This window comes from Ruditapes philippinarum, unplaced genomic scaffold (assembly GCF_026571515.1).
Source record: "Ruditapes philippinarum isolate M1 unplaced genomic scaffold, ASM2657151v2 ctg1620_1_1_1_1, whole genome shotgun sequence".
In the NCBI taxonomy this organism is placed as follows: domain Eukaryota; kingdom Metazoa; phylum Mollusca; class Bivalvia; order Venerida; family Veneridae; genus Ruditapes; species Ruditapes philippinarum.
The window spans coordinates 279,521-295,296 of record NW_026858094.1 but is presented as its reverse complement, the minus strand read 5'-3'; the positions used below and the strand labels follow the sequence as shown (position 1 = coordinate 295,296).

General features: G+C 29.3%; 1 protein-coding gene and 1 long non-coding RNA gene across 2 annotated transcripts; one reads left to right on the top strand and one right to left on the bottom strand.

Annotated features, from left to right (window-relative positions):
- Positions 1–3,927: 3,927 nt before the first annotated feature.
- On the top strand, positions 3,928–6,879 carry LOC132752060 (melatonin receptor type 1B-A-like). The gene is made up of 2 exons (XM_060742328.1): positions 3,928–4,420; positions 6,002–6,879. Exons 1-2 carry the CDS (start codon positions 4,135–4,137, stop codon positions 6,877–6,879), a joined length of 1,164 nt encoding a protein of 387 aa, XP_060598311.1. The 5' UTR covers positions 3,928–4,134.
- Positions 6,880–12,662: 5,783 nt separating this feature from the next.
- LOC132752081 (uncharacterized) lies at positions 12,663–14,013 on the bottom strand. Its single transcript, XR_009628763.1, has 3 exons — positions 13,829–14,013; positions 13,430–13,512; positions 12,663–13,121 (listed from the first exon to the last, which is right to left on the bottom strand). It is a non-coding gene; the product is annotated as an uncharacterized LOC132752081 (long non-coding RNA).
- Between the last annotated feature and the right edge of the window lie 1,763 nt (positions 14,014–15,776).

The window sequence follows — 15,776 nt, the reverse complement described above, 5'->3', positions numbered from 1 at the left end:
TTTTTCCTATCTGAATCAAGTGAAAAATACTCTACTGCTATAAATCAATACAGTTTTCAAATCCTCAATGGAAGTGTACCGAGTTTAATGGGTTAACAGCAATTTTCGGACAAGAAACGATGTACTATGCAAATAACACAGTTGTAAAATTAACTGTAGTACACGCCTTTAAGAAAACAACATAACATTTTTCCCTCATTCAGGAATTATGCTCAGACGATAGGGATCTCAAACTATACTCATTCGATAGTTGCATGAATTGTAACTGGGCAATTGTTAAGAAACATTTCATTTATATTATGTTTTGTTAAACTGTCAAAAGAGGAATCAACAGACATCTTTTACGCTAATGATCTCAAGAATTTTGAATCAAATTATAAATTGTTTAGTTTATAGGTGTATATTTGTGTATCCTAATAATTTAGAAATATTTGGAAAAAAATGAATGAAAATAATTAATGTTTGTTTCAAAATGTATTGTTTTAAAGTTCAAAACATAGGCTTTTTTCATAAGAACCATCCTAAAACTTCGCCTTCAGTTCTCTTTATCTTTCTTATAAAAGATGACATCATCATAAATATAGATTATCATTGGTACATAATGCTCTCTTGTGTTTGCTGATATATCAATAATTATTGCTTCCTCGTGTATTAAAAGCACTTTCATTTACGAAGCAATAAAATACTACTCTGTTACCTTACTGACCAAATTTTTGGTTACCTTCTTGTGTCTAGTAACATCACAGTACAATTCATGCTACATTTTTAACAAAGTATTTATAAACGACAAGTAAATCAGAAGAAGTACATATATAATGGTATTTTTGCCTTGTATGTTCTACGTAAACTATATATGAATGATTATTTCCTGTAGTGTATTCATTTAACATTTTGATTCTGTGCGTGTAATTGAAAAAAAATGAAGAAAGAGTGATCCTCAGAAGCAATAATCAGAACCAGATAACATGATAATTTCAGACTCGGTTTGATTGAGCCTGTACATGAAGGATAATGAAACCGTGGAACATCCCTCACACCAACTACGAGAGATGCATCTGCTTTTGATAAAGATCAAAATACTTAAATTATAGAAAATTCAAGAAACAAATAATTGATAATAAAATGCAAACATCAAATGCTGTAGTTTATTTATTTTTTTTTTTTTTGGGGGGGGGGGTTGTTACAGTTAAGAAAATATGTTATTTCTCTTTGAAATAATACCTTAAAACATGTTATACAACTGTGTTTTATGAATAATTAAAACATCAAATACAGAGAAAAAGTGTTATACACCCCGAGTTAAAATTAATCGGTGTCAATTTATGAAATATTCTCGTTGCTCCGACTAACCACTATTTGGATGTTTTGTATGTATTATTCACATAAATGTCATTTTTATACAACAGGTTCATGAAAATGTTCATGTCTAAATCCCATCTCTTTGTTGCCTCATTACAGACGCACACTGGATTATAATTCGGGACAATCCATGGTATTTATAGAATGACACGACAGTGTGCAAGTGAAAATTCAATAATAACCTTATAAACACATTAACCGCTTATTTCTTTCTTATTTCAAACATCATTTTCGCATGTTTAATGTTGATCATGCTATAGCCGGGGATAGGGTGGATGCATTGCAATGGTTTTCAATTTGCTACCATAAAATTTATGTTAACAATGAATTCGTAGTTGTTATAAAATTATAATGATCGTAAACCTAATTTTATTTAACGACAATAGCAGATCATTGAAGAATCTGATAACATTAACAAACTTCAAAGATAAAAAAAATAGAACAATGACTGAAAGAAGAACCCAGTCAATAAATATTCCATTACACAAAATCGAATCATATACGATCGTTTACGTGTAAATTTATATAAATTAACATTTTTTTATTTAAACGTAACCTTTTATTCTTTTAATACAATGAATTCAGTAACTTATTGTCTATTTAAATGCACTGAATACGTGCTTTCAAATAAATATCTATGCAGTATTCATGTTGTGAATCTTTTGACACGAATTTGAAGTAGAATAAAATAAGTTTAGCTTAGCTTAGATATGAAAGAAAAACGAGAAAAAATGATTTTATTTTAGATAAATATTACTCTTGTGCGTGCCTTAACTCCCATTTCAGCAATGTTGCCTGGCTTTTTATAGCACTGCTTCCTGTTTCATAGCGGAGAGCCTACACGTTAAATATCAGAAATAATAAAGTCTATGTACAATTGGAAGGAAACTGCGGTGAATTAAACGGTAAGAACAGTAAGTGTGTTAGGTGTAACAAGTGCGAAGGGTTAACACAAATTGTTGGGTTCAATTATTGATCATGTAGGTCTTACAAATATTCGCTTAAATTATGACTATTGTGTTAATTATTCAAAATTATTATAAAAGCAGGATTCGAGATAAGTTTAATCAAAATTGGAATAATACAATCAATACTTTGCCGAAATTACACTATTACTGTAAATTTAAACATTTTTTTTAATTTGATGATTATTAATTGTAATAAACGATGTGGCTACAAGAAAATCTCTTCTCGCTTTAGACTTTATTCGAATAATTTTGGGAATTAAAAACAAAAAAGATTTATGTGAAGATGAAGAGTGTTTTAAATGAAAATTATTTTTTAAAAATTTTCTTAATCTAAAAAACCTTTTTTTGAAAATTTTTGCAGTAAATATTTTTGTTTTGGAAAAAAAACTTATGAAATATTATGGTCAACTGTACATAAATTTATCAGCTTATATCAACAAAAAGAAAACTAAACTTTTCAATATAGCGAAATTTATTGATGAGTCCATTTAATGTAGAAACAATTATTTGTTTTTTCTTACAGATTCTTAACGAATAATTAAATGTTTATCTCTTAAGTGTGAAATTGATGTTTTTTTTCTGTACATTTGTTGCATTGTATACGTTTAAAAATGTAAACCTGTTTATAGTTATATTGATGATAAATGTATTTGCCATATATTATATATGTGTAAATGGCCGGATACAATGTTCATTTCGATTTGGCAATAGACTCGAAACTTGAAACTTAATATAGATGTTTTAAATATATTTCTCATTGCTCATAAAATAAGAGCTTAGTAATACATAGTATTACAATTTAAACTCATTAAATATAAAGAAAAGAATGTTAATTTTTGCTCATTAAAGTTAGGTAATATCTCTAAAAACATCGAATCTTCGGAGGGCCTCTATGAAAGGTTCTAATTAATCTAATAGGTTTGAATGCATCTCCATTTATTCTTTCAAAACCAGTTACCATTATTATTTTTTTGTTATGATTTCAAGTTCTTTTTTAAGTATTATAATACTACTTTTCCAACAACAACACGTGCATTTTATATATGATACATTACAAAGGTTTTAAGTATATATCTGTGGGATGTGATCTCATGGGAGACTATAATTTGTTCACGACTTATCGATTCTTTCCTCTACGTCGTCATTTAGCAAAATGCTGATAACAATAATCCCAGAAGGCGCGGCATCACTCGACGAGAAAAATGTATTCATGTTTAAGAAGCACCTTCATACAAATCAACACATAGAATAAATGGTTAAATAAACAGTTTACACAATGTATTAAATTTATGTAATTGTTTATGTTATTCATATAATTAAAACACATGTTTCCCGTCAGGAATTAACACATGAACTAGGAATTGAAATGTATAACAATAAAGGGATTGTATGCATATATAATGAAATATATATATAATTATATTAATATTAATTTTACACGAAGTGGATAATTTGTTTATTAGTTAACATGTGATCTGTTTTATAAAACAAGTGTACTTTTTGTAGGAAAAGGGTATCATTTAAATAATCTACGGATATTGTTTATTATTATACGAAAAATAGGATGTCGTTAAAGGATAACATCTAACATGTTGGTTGAAATAATTAAATCAGTGACATTTAACTTCTATAATAATTGTGTTTTAAAAAGTACAAAATGATGTTGTTAGTTTCAAAAGAATGCATTTGTACAAAACACGTGGATTAAAAAGCAACAACAATATTTCGTTGGTGTCATAAATTAGGAAACATATAATAAAAATCTTAAAAATATTTTTAGAATATTATACTTTTATTACATGGCACAATGTCTTTTATCAATGAATCGTCAAATGACGTCCTGAAATCAAATGGGACGAATTCTTCGTTTTATTTCAAGAATGATGAACTCACAAGTGCACGCACGGATGTTACTGTACCCAGTTTAGTGATACTTATCATTGCCACTCTTGTAGGGACCTTCGGAAACATTCTTATACTTTTAAGTGTGTTCACACGTAAGAATTTAAGAAAAGTTGAAGGAATATTTATAGTTAATTTAGCTATGTCAGACCTATATGTAACGGCGGTGGCAGATCCAATGAGTATTATAGGTATGTAAAATATATTTATTGCTTTCATTTCTCCGAAACGAATTTCAAAATATAGCTTGAACAGATTTCAAAATTATATTTTAATTTTAAAAGGACGTCCTGGAAATGCGAGAATTTCTTAAAATTGTATCTATATTTCTTGAAGAAAAAAATAAATAAATAAAAAATAAAGAAGCTGTTTTTTGTTCTAAACGTCATTAATTATTTCCAGTATATTGTTTTATTTTTATTTAATTTTTATTTCTTTATTTTTTATTGGGGTCTTAATGTTTATTTATATATCCTATCAAATTAAAAAGCTGAAATCTAAAATGAAAACGGTGAATGCCATGTGTTAAATATAGTTGAATCATAGTTTGGGGACCTTTCTGTTGAAAATGTGTCAGAGTTAATTCGTATACATACATGCACAGTGCGTTAACTGGAGTGCAGGTATTAGTTATCCGTACTTCAGAGCATGCACACTGATTGGATTATTTTTGCTGGGGTTTACTTATTGTGACGACAGAAAAAAAGGAAAGCGTCAAAATATCGTATTCAGATGCTCGTTTATTGGTTACTTTTTCTGGGGTTTCATATTGTGACAACAGGGAACTTGTTTTTATGTTTGACTATGATACAAAAGAGAAAGAACATCAAAACACTCGGCAATCTGATCAATACTCGGGGGGGGGGGGGGGGGGGCTATACCCCCTCGTACAACTCAGTTACCCTCGTGTTTCGATGCTCTTTCTATTACTTGTATCATAGTTTGGAGACCTGTCTATTAAAGGCGTGTGTGAATTAAATGTTACACCAATACATGCATATAGCGTTAACTGGATTGCAGGTATTAGTTACTCCACTCTAGTAACCGCACTGTCTGTCAGTTGTCAACTAATGGTTGCCTACATTGTTTTTAGGGTTAACTTATTGTAACGACAGTGAAAGGGAACATTATATTCAGATGTTCATACATTGGTTACATTTGTGACGACAGGGAAAGTTGTTTTTTGCTTTTGCTATGATACAAAAGAGAGGAAACATCAAAACACTCGGCAATGTGATTAGTAATCGGGTCCTACGTCGCCCTCGAACAAATCAGATAGCCACGTGTATATATCGATGCTCTTTCTCGTATTATAACTACAAAATTTATAAAAACATGTTTTAGAAAATATCATGAGCTACATTTAATTTATTATAAAAAAAATCTGGTAAACGAAATAAAGTGTGTCAAAGTGGTCATAGGGAAGTAAAACAACTTCAAAATGCAAAACAGATTATTGAGAATAAGTGTAAACTTTTAAATAATAATGTTTTATGGACTTTTTTCAAAAAGAGAATCCACTAAATTAATACCATTAATAACAATTAATCATTAACATAAACAACGTTGATTCAATCAACATATCATAATGAATAGTGTTTTATTCTTTGAAATTGAATTTGTTGTCACTGAAACCGGGTATCATATAGCTTGGAACCGGGTAACATATAGTTTATCACATTATTGTAGGTTATTACTCTTTAATCGGTCATATCTTTGTTAACCTAATTACATAGCATTTATTCATGAGGATACAATCCTTTTTATTTCAGCAAAACTTGAAGGTGAAGAATTTTTTGACGGAATTCCTGGACTTTGTCAAACAGTTGCGAGTATCTGCACGATTTCATGTGTGACGTCACTGATGACGATCGCTGCAATGAGCTTTAACCGTTACGTTTTTATATGTCTGCATGATAAATATGATCGAATCTTCAAGAAATGGAATACAGTTTGTATCTGTATATCGTTCTATTTTATTGGCGGAATCCTTGTGTTGCTTAACTTTGCTGACATTGGCGATCACGGATTTGACAAGAAGAGTTTAGAGTGCATCTGGGATAGAATGGCAACTTACCCTTATACGATATTTTTCTCAATAACTTTAGTTTGGATTCCTTCAGTTGTGACTGGATTTTGCTACGTCAAAATATTTCTTTATGTAAGGAGCCACAAGAAACGAGTTCGTGAACAAAGTCATGCTATTACTACAAGACAATTCAAGAGAAATTTTCATCTGGCAAGGACATTGTTTATCATTTATGCTGTATTTATAACATGCTGGGCACCGTATGCTCTTTTGATAGTAATTGATTCTAAAGACACATTTCCGCATGAAGTTCACTTGTATATAACAATGTTTGCTCATCTACACCCATCATTAAATTGGTTGATTTACCTTATTTCAAACAAAAAGTTTGCCGATGCCTACAAAAATTTACTTAACCAATGCGGAATTTGTTATTTCAATATTGTGGAAAAAAATGGTAGTCAAATTCCAGCTGCACAAACATCAACAGTGAAACAAGGTGACCATGCAAAATTCAGGGGAAAAACATCCGAAAATGACACTTGCTCAAAATATCCTCCAATATCCTTTCTTTTTGATTACAAATCAGCTCGTCAGCAAGGATGTAATAGAAGATTTTAAACATAGGTCTAAATCACACCGGAATCCAATTGCTAAATTTTAAATAAAACTTAATTGTTTTACTATTAAAAAAATCCTGATAACATTCAATTTATCTACAACTTTGCAATTAAATCCATATAAGTTTATTTTTTTTTAATCTTAAAAAGAATAAAAAAAAGTTTTTTTCAAAATATTTTTTCTATTTAGTTCCAATCCTTTTACTGAAATTTCAATTAAAGAGCATTTCTTTATTCTCATTTATTCAAGACATAAATATTGATTTAACTAAGGATTAATAATTATGTGAAAGAAAAGATAAATAGTAAAAAACTACCAGAAACATACATTTTGTATTTATCATAAATTAATTAAAGGAATATTTTCCCTCAGAAATGCTCTCAATTTTTATATCGCAAAAGCTTTTTATTTTTGTTATCTTGTTTCAGTTTCTAAAAATACTCATTTGCCATATAAATAATTTATCTTTGTTTCTTTTTAGAACTAATATAGTGAATGAGTATTTTGTATGGAAGTCGAAATACGACTTCGTTTACATTTTGCTAACTTTACGGCATATAACTGCATATACAACGCTACTTTCTTCATCTGTTAAAAAACATCTAGCATGCTCTAAATCAATTATTGAAACATTATTGAACACAATCATGTTTGACATTTCAAAAAAAATAATACATATGTATTTCTGAGACATAATGTGCCTTAAAGAAAAATATCTATTCCGTCAGAATTTATTCTTGTTTTCTTCTTCTTTTTTTGTAAATTTTGTCATTTTTAAAGAGACATCAAATCTATGGACTAAGCTGTGTTATTTGAATAAATCTACCTTTGGCAATGTTTCGTTGTCCTTTGTAACATAAACTAACATAATTGTTTTTGTTTGAAACGTCCAAGAAGTCTAACAAGTTGGTGGCTGTACGAACGAAACACATATTATTAAATATAATCGATCGATACAACTTTTTATATCCAGCGTTTTATTAAAGAGTTTACAAAAAGTATTTGAGAACAGTTTACAAAATGTAAACATACAAAAAATGACCTCTAGATCACCCTAATCTATAAACTTTAAAGTTACATTAAATAAATATGTAAAAAAATAGTGAAAAAATAGCACAATAATTTTATAATGTAGCTGTATTAAGAACTGCCATTATGTCAGGTCATATATGTCAGTTTACATTAATGCAAGACTCATTTTGTATACCTATCGATTCTATAATATCTATCTATAATTATCCTCGTATTGTATTTCTCTCATCAGGCAGATCCTATATTCCGACAATGATATTATAAATTACCAATTATAAAACGGTCTTTATCTTCGTGCACTCACGAATACTGTCCACATAGAATAATTAAGTGCGCATATTCCCATGTATATAAAAGAAATTGTCAATTAAGGAACTTAATTCTACATTATCTAAAATCATTTACCTCCCTTAAGAGACCTTTTTACAACGCGGTCCGCTGCTATGAAAAATTGACCGGATATAGTATTTTCTCGAGCATGAACAATCTGCAAAGGGCAAAAGATCATCGGCCTGAACAGAAGTGTCAATTTTCAGTTAGTTGATACTATAAAAATATATTAAATAGTTTTTAACAAAAAAAGCAAACGATGCCTTAAAAGGTTTGTGGCCAAGATTGCCGGAAAAAATATGGAAAAGGGATCTTTAAGACCAAGTCAGACCTGAAAAGCATTATGTTTTTTTAAATGGGGAAATACATCTATTATCAAGTCATTTTTCTTGAAATATTCATTTATAAAAAAAGAGATTTATGAAAGATATGAAACCGAAGTTAATTATCATTCTAGAAAGGTCAGAAAATGTGAAAATGCCTTATCAGGGTCTTTAAATTAGTTTTATTTAATAGACACTTGCCTGATTTAATCTTTTATCTGATTTGTCTGTGATGCCAAAGAGTCAAATCAATATGTATAAGAAACTTTACAAAATCTTGAGAACTTAAGAACATTTCCCAGATGATAAGCTAAATAACACACATTTTTATCCAGTTTATTTTAACCTAGGTAAATGCATCCCACACTATTTTGTCACTTTACACAATTCATTCCAAACAGTGATAAAATAGGTATTTGTAAAAATTTGTAAAAAAAATATCTAAATTACGATCGTGATAAAGAATGTCATACTACTAAACAGTCCCGGTTGACTAACTAAAAAAATGTGTCCATCTGTTTCACGTTTACCACCTTGACAATCCACATAATCAGAGGAGGTCAACAGTACCAATTGCATTATATTACGTTATACACGGGTAATATAATTTTATATTTAACATCCTGCTTTTAAAATTACTGATGAAAAAATCGTCTACTAATACTCTGAAGAGAGGGCCTTTGTATGTACTTTTGAATCATTAAATTACTAAGTCACGCAACATTTTTATAAATATCAAATCACATTTGACATACTTACCGCTCTAAGTCATGCCAAAATTACTGTTTACCGGATGACATAACTTGAAATCGCGTTTATGATATGGAAAAAGATAAAAAAATAATCTAAATTCGCATTGACGAGATATAATTTAGGAGTTAGTGGTTTAATAACTTCATACACCTTTACCGAGTATTTTATTACAAGAGATGGTAAATTTCTTATACTTGTATACGAAAGTTGTTATGTCAGAATCGAATGCAGTATTCTGGGTCTTACTTAAATTCAACATTGCATCGGTTATTTATCAAAATAAACTACATGTTCGTATTCTAAACAATATCGGCCCTTATCGAATGATCGTGTTGGCTCCATCACTTGTGTCAGGCCAGCATCTTGTTATGGCTCGATCACATTTGAATAAAAGATAGTATTTTATTTTTAACAAAGCTATTTGATCTTTTTTTGTGTTGAGCCAAATAGGAGGTTGGAAAAATGTTATATGCGCGATTAAGTGAATACATATTAACTTATGGTAGAAATATCACTCGATACGTGTATTCTCGTGAACTAAAACACACAAGTTGATATTTTGTAAAAGTTCTAGCAATGACATTTTGGGATGTTTCGTATTTCGTATTTAAATGCATCATTTAAACAGATCACCAAAATGTGAAAGAGACACTGTTTAGTAGAGGTGGTATAAGGCACAGTATACATTGAAACATAATGACATCTAGTTCATTGATTTTATATTTCCCTGACACAATCAACGCAATCAACCTCTGATGAACCGATTATCTCAATAAGTAAACAATAAAATATCATGTCAATTATTTTATTTTGCCAGTAAGTGAAGTTCTTAAGAGAACGAGGAGATATGCGAGTTTTAATGATGATTGTCTCAGTACGTTGGGAACCATATTGGTTTACTTCACATTTTAATGTATGTATGATGAAAACAAATTGGATTTTTGTTACACGTAAGCCGCCTCAACGTAATAAAATTGTAAAACCTTAATGCTACAAGATTGTTTGATCATACAACGTTCCGTGACAATTAGGATAAAGATATATATGAGACAAACTAAGACATAGGAGATTATGATCTTTTAGTCGCAAGTTTATTGAACTTGTGTTAATAATACAGTTAAAATACGTTACATGAAATACTACCGAAATGTGAACACATTCTTGTGAAATTTGAATTTGCGTAGAAAAAAAAACGAAATGAAATAATTTGCGAAAAGAAATAAATAAACGATTGTTATATTGTGAGATATGTCAAGTGTTATCAATAATATATCTGACATGTAACAATATTGTTTACAAAATTGTCGTCTAATTAATTCAGAGAAGCTTCTAAATGCCTGAACACAGTTCATTCTTGGTGATTAACGCCTTTTTAGAAGAAAAAAAGTATTTCTCTTAAACAATCCCATTTTGCAGTTTGAATATGATAAAGAAAGGTCTATTATGCCTATACATTTACGAATATATATTTAATTATAATAATGAGATTGATAACATTTAATTAACGAATTTCGAGTATGTTCGATGTTTATTACTTGATGAAAGAAGCACCGAATATGAAATAAATTGTTAACACAAAAGTACTATTCAAATTTTCATACAGAATACTAAATCACTTTAAGTGTTATATTACTAGAAAGCTACAGAACCAAAATATAATTCATGAGTCGGAAACTAAAAAAGGACACCAAAGCTTTTAGAAATAAAAAAAACTTTTCAGGGGAATAATGGACCTTTAAAAATCAATACTTTTGTTTTTTCATATAATTTAAAATAAACTGATGTGTATCATGAGAAGGAAATTCTCAGTATTTACATACTCCAACAGCACGAGTCATTCACGCAAAATATTCCGTATTAAATTAAACGAATCTTTGTTACATTCGTTGTTCCCATTAAACTTAAGAAACTGACAAATCTGTTAAATACATGTAAAAAGCTCTGACGTCTTTGAGATTATAAAGTCTGCTTAAAAACAGATAGAAATCTAGGACATTCTGATACTTTTAAAGAGATATGAATTATTTATGAACGAGATCTGCGAACTAGAAAATATACTTCTTGTATATCAGACAGGATTATTTCATGGCGTCTCAACGCCGTGATATTGTGATGGGTAGTTTTCGGTAGCATGGGCAAAAGTCACGTGACAAAATTCCTTTCAATTTCTACAGCCGACATTTTATTGGCTTTTTACGCAATCATTGTACAGCCCATGTCCGTGAAAAGTTACATAGAAACATTTTCCTTTCAAATCATATACATTTGTAGAATCTAAACAGTATTTTTATCAACACGCGAAATATCAGCGTGATACATTTACACAATTCCGCACATCCTTTCGACACACTTGAGAAATTCGAAAACTAAAACCCGGATTTCGAATATCGTTGTGGTCTACATTGATGCCGTACATTTATATTTTTTCAAAATTTCCCTACAAGAAGAAAGTTAACCTGCCAATTAGTATAAGGATAGGTAATTGACTGTTATAAACGATTATCCTATTAATTTCATATATTACGTTCATCTGTTGCACAGAATGGTTGTTTTTACAAGGTGTACCAGTATCCGGATGTTAAAAGCTATCCGATTTTCTGCAAAAACTGCTGTCACATGAGCATCTATTTTTTAATGAATACTTTAACTATGAATTTGCATGGCTTAATAAAACTGAGCCTGCCTCATTTCTTAATTTTGATGTCTGGGGTGTTCTTTTGGGTTTCAGGTTTTCTCTATTTTAAGGGGAAGTAACTCATGTTTACTAAATTATTTGTTCTTTTCTGTCCATCTTAGGTTTGAAGTTAGGTATTACTTACTATTTTTGTTTAATAAAATTTACCAGAAGTAAGGTTATCAAAAGCATAGAGGCCACCTGTACGAAATGTTACGCCCAGAAAGTTAAAATTCCTTTAAAATTTTTAGTATATGATAAGGGTCCCTTTTACGGGCGGATTCTGGGCGGAAATCGCACGGAATTTGGCACGAAATATGTAAATGAGCTGGAAAAAATTCCGTGCGGAATTTTGAACGGAATTTTAGGCACGGAACTCTTGGCAAGGATTCTGGGTGGAAATGGCACGTAATTTGGCACGAAATATGTAAATGAGCAGGAAAAATGTCCGTGCGGAAAACTGGCACGGAATCTGGGCACGGAATCTTAGCACGGAATTTTGGCATGGAATTTTGGCATGGAATAATCAGAGCAAAATTCAATAAACAGTTGTATTTTTATTATATTTAATTTAATTAATGATGACCATTTTGTCATGTACTTTGGACCATTGATAATTAAATAACTGGCTAAACAATTGTATTTAGACTATCTTAATAAAAGATATATATAAATATAGTTTATATGTAATAATTAATTCAATATTCATGTAGTAAACTTATCTATAAGCTTATGAGTAAAAATACATGTATGTTTATATGATTATTCTCTTAAAATCACAATTTTAATCAGATCTAATTGTATTTCAATAATCCAAGTTAAGATATGAAAAATTATCACAGTTTGTTTTTCTTCACAAATAAAAGATATCCTTTTTGTCTAGATACAGAATACATCCTACATAAACTTCAAGTGTCACAAACAGCTTTTTTATTGTGCAATAGTATCTGTACATGACTTTTGTAAGTACTGCTGCTTTCTTTGATCACATTGATTTCAACTATTATGTTGTCTGTCACAAACCAAAACTTTCTTTCAAACTGATTATCAAAACCACAATTTTTCCTCATAATGTCAGCTAACGTCCTGTGCAAATGTTTCCTAGTGGCACATCTTGTGGTTGCGTTCACCTTTAAGGACAAAAATTACAATTGATTTAAAAAGAATGGAAACAAATTCTGTTCTATGGTAAAATACAATTGTGTTCCATTATAATATTTCATCTGGGGTGTTAAAACACTGTACTCAAGCAAATGCAGTTTCAAAAATACTATAGCAACATCATTTCACAGTAAGCAAATGATGTAAAAAAATTGCCCATTATGAGTACTTTAGTAATTACACTTTTGATGTCAAAATTGATAATCTTTACATTATCTGGGAAACAATTGTACTCTAAGAATGGTTTGTTCAGATATTAAAAAATACATGTAATTACCTTTTCAGACTCCAAGGTAGTGAAATATTGCTGATACTATAAACACTAAGTTGGCAAATTTTCACAGTCTGCAATGGCCCAGTCTGCAATTCCCATAATTTAAATTGTATGTATATTATAACATGTGAGATCTAATAGAAATTTAGCACTGTAAAACATAAGCTCAGAGGCCAGTCTATGGACCATGACCTTTAAACAAATAATTTTGATAATACATCTAGATTTAATAATGAGATAATTATTCACAGCATGTAAATGAAGTATGAATAATAGTTTTATCAACATTACTTTACAATTATCAACCTTATTTTATAGAAACAATTTTTGCTTACTGCCACAATATATTTTGATTGTTTATAATAACCTTTTTTTGCATAAATGTATCTAAAAGTTGTTTACCTGAAACTTTTTACTATGATTCTTTTGTATAAAATCTTCCTCCCTCAGTTCACTCTTAGTTCATTTACAACAACCAAACATTTCCACAATCTTGTCACATTTAGATAAATGTTTTCTTTGAAAATTCCAAAATATGTACACAACATTCAAAAACAAGATGTAATCTCCAAAATTTTGCAAGATCCTTTGTGGGTGGCATTCAATTAGCAGCTGACCCATATTTCTGAGATTTCAAATCGTTCAACAGTTTAACTGGACGGACAGGTCCATCATTATGTGAAACAGGGGTTATCCAAAAATATCAAAACAGTCCCACCATCTTATTTTTACATTTATTGAGTGTAAAAACATATCAAATGATAAGTAAATGTAGAATTTGAAAATCATAATAAGTTTTTGAAAGAGAATCAAAGTGTCAATTACCTTCTTAACTGATTGTTTTGAAATGTATACCGCTCAGACTACCTTAATAATCACATGGAACAGTCTGGTCAGTATACCAGAATGTCCCATCAGGAGATTAGTCATGCATCAGATAGAGGGAAACACAAGTGTTTATCATTAGTCTTATCTGATCTTAACCTTAGTGTCTGTAGTATTTATTTATCCTGACTTGTAAGAAATTATCAAGCACACAGTGGTTATTATATTTAACACATTAATTGTGCATGTATATAATGGACAATAATGATTATATATGTGTTTATTGTACAAATCATAAACTTAATGGCAATTATTGATATACTAGTATATGTGTTTATTGTGACATAATAAAATAAGTGGCAGAGTAAAGTGTAAATAATCTAGATGTATGTCTACAAATTTCCAAACAAACTTGCTAGTAGATTATGTACTATTTTATATGGCATTTAAAACATAAATTAAAATTTAAAATATCATTCTTAAATTATTTAACAATTAATTGCTTTAATGGTGAGTGAATATTGATATATATTTTTTACTGGCTTTATATACCTTAGACCAGATTTTTCAAGTTTGTTCAGTTAGCACATATACTATAGGTATTCTGCTAGAGGAATATTCTACCAATATGTGAAATTATTATTTTCTATGTGTTTGTATGTAAATTGCTCATAAAATAACCTTTGTTAAAATTAAAAGGTAGAATATTTAAGCTATACATATGGGTGCTCATTTTAAACACTTGCTATATATACAGTTAGTTTTATAGTAAAGTCTAATGAGGGACTGTATTTGTTACTGTAAGAGATATGCATTTAATGTTTAGAAACTCACACAACTTAATCTTTATTATATGATTTTTATTGAGATTTTTTTTTACTTTTATACTATACAATATCATGTACATTATAGTTTTCTTTCTACAAGATTATGAATTCCACCCAAACACCAATGTTAATAGGATGTTATATTTATTTTTAATGTTATATTTATTTTTAATGGAACCTGATAATTATTTATGTAATGTGCATACAAGTGTATCATAGTATATGGATATAGTGTGTATTTCTGTATTTAAAGACTCACAGTTATGATGGATGAGACATGCATTTAAATTTATAAATGATAATACATGATCAGTCTACAGGTTAAAGATTATTAAATTCAGTGTTAGCTGGCTAATAATAGTATCTATAACAGAGTTTATATATTATAGTTTTCTTTCTACTAGATTTTGAATTCCATCCATTAGTACCAATGTTAATGTTAGGATTTCATATTTATTTAATAGAAACTAGGAATTATTAATGTTAAGTGCATACATGTATATCTTAGTATATTGATATGATGAGATTTATAATATTTCTGAATTTAATAGTTACAGTTATGTCATTATTATTAAAGGGATGAGACTTTTATTTAAAGTTATAAATGATAATACATGTATTGATTGAAAATGTCCTGAATCTTGGATCCAGCAATATAATTGATAAAGTCTCAAAACAAATCATATTCTGAATAGTTA

What these genes read in the sequence shown, in the direction of transcription:
- LOC132752060 (XM_060742328.1), top strand. Translation starts at nt 4,135, where the DNA reads ATGTCTTTTATCAATGAATCGTCAAATGACGTCCTGAAATCAAATGGG. An exon ending in AGATCCAATGAGTATTATAG is followed by an intron (nt 4,421 to 6,001) that starts GTATGTAAAATA and finishes TTTTTATTTCAG; the next exon opens with CAAAACTTGAAGGTGAAGAA.